The sequence below is a fragment of the Ruditapes philippinarum genome, unplaced genomic scaffold (genome assembly GCF_026571515.1).
Source record: "Ruditapes philippinarum isolate M1 unplaced genomic scaffold, ASM2657151v2 ctg6673_1_1_1_1, whole genome shotgun sequence".
Lineage (NCBI taxonomy): Eukaryota > Metazoa > Mollusca > Bivalvia > Venerida > Veneridae > Ruditapes > Ruditapes philippinarum.
The window spans coordinates 38,985-48,343 of record NW_026852936.1 but is presented as its reverse complement, the minus strand read 5'-3'; the positions used below and the strand labels follow the sequence as shown (position 1 = coordinate 48,343).

Here is a 9,359-nt window from a genome sequence, read left to right as displayed (position 1 = left end):
TTTTGGTTTCGTCTGCTGCAGAGTGGGGGTTTTTGTCTTAAAATAGGTGAGATTTGAAAATATATCATATTACATTGAAATTGAACATATCATAGTGCTGTGACTTAAAAATTATTTTAAGCCAAAAGGTAGTGTTAATTATCCTTAATGTTTAAATGTGCATAATATTCGGAACTGCTCAACGACAATTCATAATCAATAAGTAATTATCCGAAGATTGAAAGAAGGGCCGAAAAGTAACAAATGTGTGCATTAAAATGTAAAAATCTATGAATTATAGTAAGTTTTTCATTATTGAAATAAAAGATAAACGTCATCTAAAGAATGTAGTTTTAGCCTTTGTATAGAAAATAATATGTATAGAAATTAGTTTTTAGATAAAAAGATTGAGTCGTAGGAATCTATTGAGAAAATCTTACTGTATATGTCTGATTTGTGTAAAAGAATTTTAAAAACTACGTTTGAGAATCTGCATTCCCTATCACGGGTTGAGTAAAGATGGTCCTTTCTAAAAAAAAACACACACTTTTAAATGACACTATATTTTCATATTGTGTCTATCTCTAGTGTGTCGAGTTCAAAACATAACATTTTTTTATTTTAAAGTAACAAAAAATGTTATTTCAAATTTTGAACGTAGTATATATCTGTATTGAAAAACTGACAAAAGAATTACATTGTAATTTGATGTTTCCTTTTAATAAAAAATATATATTTCATATTTTAAGATGATGGCCCAATTTAGATTTAATGATACGTATATAACACCGGGATGTATATGAGAGGAAGAAAAAGAAATCAAACCTCATGAGGAAGCCTATGATGACCTACCAGGTAGCCCAACAGGTTCACCAATGTCTTGTTATTCCTGATGGAAGTACTTCGAGTTCTGAAAGAATACAGCAAAGTAGAGTCGTCAAGGGTTAAGTAAAGATGGTCCTTTTTTTTTAAAACAAGAAAACACTTTTAAATGACACTATATTTTTATATTCTGTCTATCTATAGTGTATCGAGTTTTAAAACATAATCTTTTATTTTATATTAACAAAAAATGTCATTTTTTTTCAAATTTTTGAACGTAGTATATCTGTATTGCAAAAACTTGACAAAAGAATTGCATGTAATTTGATGTTTTACTTTTCAAAACAATAATATATTATTTCATATTTTAAGATGATGGTCAACTTAGATTTAATGATACGTATATAACACCGATAAGAAATCGACCTCATGAGGATGACTTACCAGGTAGCCCAAACATGTTTAGCAATGTCTTTTTATTCCCGATGGAAGTACTTCGAGTTCTGAAAGAATACAGCAAAGTAGACTCGTTGGAAATTCTTCGCAAAACACGTTGGGAACTGATAACGATGGATATTTACATCTATTTCCTTGACATAAAAATTTGGATTGCTAATATATACATGTATCATTACTAAAATATACCTATCTATATATATACCACAGCAAATGAGTAGACTTTTATATTGTGTGCGCAAAAGAGTGTTACTTACAGCAGTGTTGTTGCCTTATTGTTGTTGTTATTAAATTGTTGGTGTTGTTGTTGTTTGTGTTTAGGTTTTCATTGAAATGTATATTTTCAATATAGTTTTGTACACAGTGTAGTACAGTAGTGTATGATTGAACATTTAAGTGTGATCGGTGTTTAAATGTATATTAACGCTGAGAGATTTGATGATATAAATAGCTGGAAAAAGGTGATCCCTCGGAAGCATTAAAAACAGCAAAATTACATTAAAATTGCAGACTCGGTTTTTTAAGTTTTGCTCCATGGATATTTAGCTGGGTGTAGTTGTGTTTACGCTGCACCTCCTTTTAATTGCCTTGATCATTGCTCAATTTGCTTGACGTGTAAAATATATTTTTCTAGTTATTTATCCTCTGTTACCTAGCAGTAATGTTTTATAGTATGAATATTGTTTTTTTAATATATACAGGTATATATTATGTTATATTATGCAATAGAATATGTCTTAGTTAAAATAAAAAGCCATAAAACAAAACAAGAATTGTGTTTTTACAACTTATATTTATTATTGTTATCAAAGACATTATCATCGTCATCATCATGATTATCATCAAAGCAGAAGTAGTAGTAGTGGTAGAAGAAGTAGTAGTGGTATAAGTAGTAGAAGTAGTAGTGGTAGAAGTAGTAGTAGTAGTAGAAGTAGAAGTATTAGTAGTAGTAGTAGCAGTGGTGGTGGTGGTGGTTAGTGGTGGTGGTAGTAGTGGTGTGGTGGTGGTGTGGTGGTGGTGTAGTGGTGGTGGTGTAGTGGTAGTGGTGGTGGGTAGTGGTAGTCTAGTGGTGGTAGTGGTGGTGGTGTGTGGTGGTGTGGTGGTGGTGGTGGTGGTGGTAGTGGTAGCGGTAGTGGTAGTGGTAGTAGTAGTAGTAGTAGTAGTAGTAGTAGTAGTAGTAGTAGTAGTAGTAGTAGTAGTAGTAGTAGTAGTAGTAGTAGTAGTAGTAGTAGTTAGTAGTTAGTAGTAGTAGTAGTAGTAGTAGTAGTAGTAGTAGTAGTAGTAGTAGTAGTAGTAGTAGAAGTAGTAGTAGTAGTAGTAGTAGTAGTAGTAGTAGTAGTAGTAGTAGTAGTAGTAGTAGTAGTAGTAGTAGTAGTAGTAGTAGTAGTAGTAGTAGTAGTGGTAGTGGTAGTGGTAGTGGTAGTGGTAGTGGTAGTGGTAGTGGTAGTGGTAGTGGTAGTAGTAGTAGTAGTAGTAGAGGTAGTAGTAGTGGTAGTAGAAGTGGTAGTGGTAGTGGTAGTAGAAGTGGTAGTAGTGGTAGTGGTAGTGGTATAGGTAGTGGTAGTGGTGGTAGAAGTAGTAGTGGTGGTGGTAGTGGTGGTGGTCGTGGTGGTGGTGGTAGTGGAAGTGGTAGTGGTAGTGGTAGTGGTAGTAGTAGTAGTAGTAGTAGTAGTAGTAGTAGTAGTAGTAGTAGAAGTAGTAGTAGTAGTAGTAGTAGTAGTAGTAGTAGTAGTAGAAGTAGTAGCAGTAGTAGTAGAATTAGTAGTTGTAGTAGTGGTAGTAGTAGGAGCAGCAGCAGCAGTAGTAACAGTAGTAGTAGTAGCAGCAGGAGTAGTAGTTTTTTTTTGAGGTTGTGGTAATATAAAAGCAGTTGAAAAAAAAAACGAATGGAAGGGAGGTAATTAAATGTCCCAAAAACAATATTGTAATCGCGAACTGTAGTTCTAGGTACAAAATAAAATGTAAGTAAATACTATACCCATATTGAGTGGTCGTTAAAGTCCAAATACAAATACAGATTTTATGAAGCATATAGTAAGACCTAAATAAATACATGTACATAAAGTGATATAAATACATGTACATAAAGTGACAAAGATGTTACAATTTGTTTTCAAAGAGGTTGTATGTTACCGGACATTTACACTATACACGGCAAAGTGTTTTCAAAAATAAAATTTCAATACCCATAATTATTAAATTTTATTCGCTGTAGGTAATTATTCCTTTCTCATCCGAACTGTAGTTAACTATTTATGACGGTGCACTTTATCCCTAAAAACACTTCACCCCACAAAATGGTTTCCACATTAATTATTGTTTAACTATGGTGGCTGATTTCTGCCATTTCGTGTTTTGGTGTCTTCGCCCCGAAAGTCGAAATGCGAAGACACGAAACATACCTATTTGTCGTTATTTTGGCTTTCGCCTTTTGGGGAGAAGACACGAAATACGAAACATTCTATGCGAAATAACGAAACTTTAACACGCGAAGGGACGAAAATTTCATTGTTTAGTTTTCGTGTCGGCTGGGCGAAATCTTTTGTGTCTTTTGTATATTAGGTTACATTTCATTGGCGTTATTGGTATTGCATACCACTTTGTGCTTCAAAATTAACTCTTTGGTGACATTTCCGGGGTCCGTACTCGACAGCGAAAGCTGCGTTTCGTGGCCTTACGAGCGGATGGACCCTCAATAAGCATAGGCTATAGATAGATAGCATCATTGATAACAGAAACTTTGATCTGCAGTTTGAACATGAAGTGTAATGTTTTTTATGAATGGTTTTAAAGCAATCCAACAAAAATGTATATTGATCTCCCAATAAATCAATTAACACTTGTTTTTATATATATCACCAATGTCCAACAGCTTTTATATCTTTGACTCGCACGAGCATGGTGTTAGTGAATTTCCTCAAACCTGAAATTCAGGTAACAGTCTTCTATTATATTGATGAATACTGTATCACCATGTAACGCGTGTATAACAAACAAAAAAGTCCTGAATTTGGTCTTTTTGAAATTCATCCCATTTTTTTCATTCCAGAGTGTGTTTTACTTTCAGTATTACAAGAAACCATTTTTTTTAATTTGACATGAAAAAATGCATGTAATATTACTATATTATAATATTAGTCCCTTTTGATACTATTTTTATATTTGTTACAATTATAATAATAAAAAAGCAGACTTTGATATTTTATCATCTTATGTTACTGACTAAGGTAGTGACATAAACAGAGCGTGAAATGGTGAAAAAACAAGTTCGCTTCTTTAAAAAGAAACATGCGAGAGGTCTTTTGACTGCTGTGGAAGATTTGTTTAATGCGAAAAAATGAAATTTTTGCATAAAAGACACAATGAATGGTTATAAATTACAAATATTTAACAAAAAGAATTTAATATATATATTGAATATAGTATCATAATGAAAGTTTGTTTTAAACATGTTTTGAAAGATTATATGCCGGAGAAATGGACTTTTTTCTTGGCGCATTATGGATAGTTTTTCTACAAAGGGAATTAAATTTAAAATAAACGATATGTATTTATTAAAAGTAGTATTAAAATAAAAGTTTCTTGCAAAATTTAATTAGCAAAGTTTCGGTTAATGTTATGTAAGCATATGGAAACATTTCCTCTACAATTTCCAAAATGGGCATAAAATATGTTAATCAAACAATTTTAAGTCCAAGATTTACTTAGTGCTCGCCAATTTTGTTAAGCCAATCAACGACGAGGATTTTTCAAATTTTCAGGTTTCTAATCTTAATAGAACAGATTTTATATAAACTGGACGTTTTATATTATAAAACGCAAGTGGGCGGAGCTAAGTTTCGAAGAGCACTAAGCCGGTTAGAGTGCATATTGGATTTTCTTCGTAAATAAGAAAGCTACAGTCGCTTCGCAAGCTCCGCTCCTTTTTAGCTTTCTTATTTACGAAGAACACCCAATATGCACTCTAACCTATACATAAAAAATATTTATATCATTTGATTGGAATAAATAGTTTAAATAAAGCTGCATGTAGCAACGCTATATGTCGCAACGCCGCTATATGTCGCAACTAACGCTAAATGTCGCAACGCTGACGCTATATGTCGCAATCAACGCTATATGTCGCAATCGCCTACCGCTAAATGTCGCAACGTTGCCGCTATATGTCGCACAAAAATCGATTGCCGCTAAATGTCGCAACCCCTTGACGCTAAATGTCGCACTTGGTAGGAAAGTAACAGATGAAACTGAAACAAAAAGTCAGTGTTAAAACATTTAAAGTTTATACCATTTACACATGAAAACATATCCTTGTAACCAAACAAAAGTTGTATTTAGCAGTCTATGGCAAAAACATTGTATGGCCAGAGAAACAGTTTTTGATTAAAGGGATGGATTTGGTTCTCAACCACGGACCTGAGATCAATCAGTGTGTGAGATCAAACTTTCTCTTTGAGGATATCTTTCTCACAAAACGCATCAACAAAAACATTTGGATATACATGGATTGTATACTTGTTATATTGTTTGACATAACTGAGCAAACCGCTTGTTAATGCTAAGGGGGAACTATATCTTAACATTTTATGTTAATAGCTGTCATTATAAATAGTGGTCGAATAGCCCAGTCTAGGTAATTCGAATTTGGTATTTGTCCAGTGCAGATATATAGGAGGCAGTACACAGTAACGGCCGTTTAGTTGCGAATTGGCCAGGGTCAAATTTACAAATAAGAGGCAGTTTTGAAATTGAAGTTGATATTTGAGGTTCTAAATATTTATAGTTACTATATTTCAAGTTTCAGTGACTAGTATTGTGTTTCAGTTATTTAGTAAAATTGAATTTAGTGGCGTTGACCCTTGCATTTGAAGAGAGTACCTGCCGGATGCGAATGTGTGGTTTTGTGAGCTAGCCGGTGAATCAGCTCTTCAATTTACAGGGTATGCAGAAGACTTAAAATAGTGAAAAAAGTAGGTGGATGGCACCCCGTTTGGATGTTATTTTCAGATTGTGCATTGGTTAAGAAGGAAGAAACACTATAGCTTGTGATTTAATCATTTGACGTTAATATATTGTTGTATTTTGCGAATAGGGGTAATCCGCTTATTTTTTCGTTGATTTTCGCGACCAAAACAATGAAAAACACAGGGCTATGTGCCAGAAAACTAGAAGGTGGACATGTATTTTTAATTGTTTGCTGTGAGATACATATGTATATGTTAAATATGAAATACATTTATTTCAGGTGTGTGATAACAGACTTGTGTGTGAGGTTTTGATTGTGGCGCAGTCAGTTGTTTGCCGAGAAGCCTTGAAAACTGTGTATTGCCCCCATACTTATGTATTGAGTAATAAAATGTGAAACATCAATGTGTTCTCTCTCCGTTATACGACAGGTGATACAACAATATTTTGATATCCGAAGTACTGTGTCTGATTTCTCATATTACACTGCGCTTTGTTTAAGCCTCGTTTTTTCTCCGTTACATGATACTTTTGTAATGGTTTGATATTGTAGCTTCATTTTTACTTTAACATGGTTTAGTTTGTGGCGTTTTCATAATGAAGTATCATTTTCATTTTTATAATTTTACATTTGCCTTGTTTTACCATTACATGAAATATTTTTGTAAAGTTTTCCTTATTGCAGCCTGGTTTTCAGTGTCACATTTCCTTATTGTAGCCTCGTTTTCATTATAATAGGGTTACTATAGTCTCTTTTCCTGCGTTGAACTGTATCGCGAATACGTTTGTAACGTTTCCTTACTGTTGCCTTGTTTACACTGTAACGCGGATATGTTTGTGACGTTTCCTTACTGTTGCCTTGTTTTCACTGTAACGCGGATACGTTTGTGACGTTTCCTTACTGTAGCCTCGTTTTCACTGTAACGCGGATACGTTTGTGACGTTTCCTTACTGTTGCTTCGTTTTCACTGTAACGCGGATACGTTTGTGACGTTTCCTTACTGTAGCTATTTTTTCATTGTTACATGGTTACGTTTGTGACGTTTGTTACTGTAGCCTCGCTTCCATTGTTACATGGTTACGTTTTATGACATTTCTTTCCTGTAGCCTCGTTTTCATTGTTACATGGTTACGTTTGTGACGTTTCTTTACTGTAGCCTCGTTTTCATTGTTACATGGTTACGTTTGTGACGTTTCTTTACTGTAGCCTCGTTTTCATTGTTACATTGATACCTCTATTTATTTATTTTTATTCATTTTTGTATTTATTTATTTATCTAATTGTTGTTGTTGTTGTTGTTTTCTAGTGGGGGAGTAAGCAGTTGACAGTATGCAATTGACAGTAAGCAAATGACAGTAAGCAGTAGGCAGTTAACAGTAGGCAGTAGTTAGTCAGAAGTAGACAGTAAGCAGTCAACAGTTGGCTCTCGTTTATGGAATTCCATGTTATAGTCCATGCATTTATTAATTTATCAGTGAACTCCTTTAAATTTTGTTCTAAGAATATATTTGTACCTGTAAACTATTAAAGTAAATTAGGAGGCAGAAAAATACCAAGGGTCCAACCGGGTTTTGAAACACAGACCTCTTGGTCCGTAGACGGACATCTCAACCACGTCGTTAAAGGGTTAATCTAACAGGAAGGCTGATGGAAGTGGCCCATATACCTACAACCACTACACTCCTCCCCTCTTTACTTTTCAGAGCTAGCCAGCTCTCCTGAATGTCACTGCCTGCTTACCGCATGAGTCCGTCAAACACTTCTGACACCATTTAAGTAAATTAGGAGGCAGAAAATTACCAAGGGTCCAACCGGGTTTTGAACAACAGACCTCTTGGTCCGTAGGCGGACACCTCAACCACATCGCTAAAGGGTTTACCCAACAGCACGGCTATAATTGGAAGTGGCCTATATACCACTGCACTATATTGTGCATGACCTCCAGAACGGCAACTATTTCGGCAAAACTGAATAATTTTTTGACCAATACAGTTGTAATAGGTCGTCCATTTTTATTTTAATGCTATAAGCAGTGAATAATAAGTAGTAAGCCGTAAGCAGTTGACAGTAAGCAGTTGACAGTAAGCAGTAGGCAGTCAACATTTGGCAATTCCATAGTATATTGATTCATTAATGTTCCCAAAGAAATATTGAGATAAATATAAAAAGTTATGTCAAATAATATATTAACAAATATACATGTATATCCAAATGTTTTTGTTGATGCATTTTGTGAGAAAGACATCCTCAAAGAGAAAGTTTGATCTCACACCTGGTCCGTGGTTGAGAACCAAATCCATCCCTTTTATCAAAAACAGTTTCTATGGCCATATAAGGTTTTTGCCATAGACCGCGAAATACAACTTTTGTTTGGTTACTAGGATATGTTTTCATGTGTAAATGGTATAAACTTTAAATGTTTTAACACTGACTTTTTGTTTCAGTTCCATCTGTTACTTTCCTACCAAGTGCGACATTTAGCGTCAAGGGGTTGCGACATTTAGCGGCAATCGATTTTTGTGCGACATATAGCGGCAACGTTGCGACATTTAGCGGTTGGCGATTGCGACATATAGCGTTGATTGCGAAATATAGCGTTAGCGTTTGGACATTTAGCGTAAATTGCGACATATAGCGGCGTTGCGACATATAGCGTTGCTACATGCATGCTTCCAACCACAATATTTGAACAAAATCAAACTTGAGTAAAATTTGTACCATCTGCGCCAAATAATCTCCGTTGCGTTAGTTAGTAAAACCTGTTCAAAAGTTTAAGGAGCAGCAAAGTTTCGGTTCACGGTTCAATCGGTCATATAATAGTGCATGGTGATATTGTAGCTATAATGTTCACTGTTACTATTTATCGAAACATGAAATATTAAAACGCTATTCAGAAAACAATACGGTAACCGATTTATACAGTTTAAAAAATTAAATACTATAAATAGGAATGAACATCCACGTTACACTAAGTAAAGTAAAAGATATTTTCCGATTTTTCTTTGTACCGATTTGTTCACACTGATGTTAATTTTTCGTTTAAGTTAAGTCGTATTTTGAAACTGAGCAGGTGCATTACAATATTTGTAGACTGCTCCTAATGATTTTACGCTTTAAAAGATCCATTCACTACAAT

At 34.4% G+C, this 9,359-nt stretch overlaps 1 protein-coding gene across 1 annotated transcript; it reads left to right on the top strand.

Annotated features, from left to right (window-relative positions):
- Positions 1-743: 743 nt before the first annotated feature.
- LOC132728546 (uncharacterized) lies at positions 744-1,439 on the top strand. The gene is made up of 2 exons (XM_060714196.1): positions 744-922; positions 1,174-1,439. Exons 1-2 carry the CDS (start codon positions 808-810, stop codon positions 1,437-1,439), a joined length of 381 nt encoding a protein of 126 aa, XP_060570179.1. The 5' UTR covers positions 744-807.
- Positions 1,440-9,359: the final 7,920 nt, after the last annotated feature.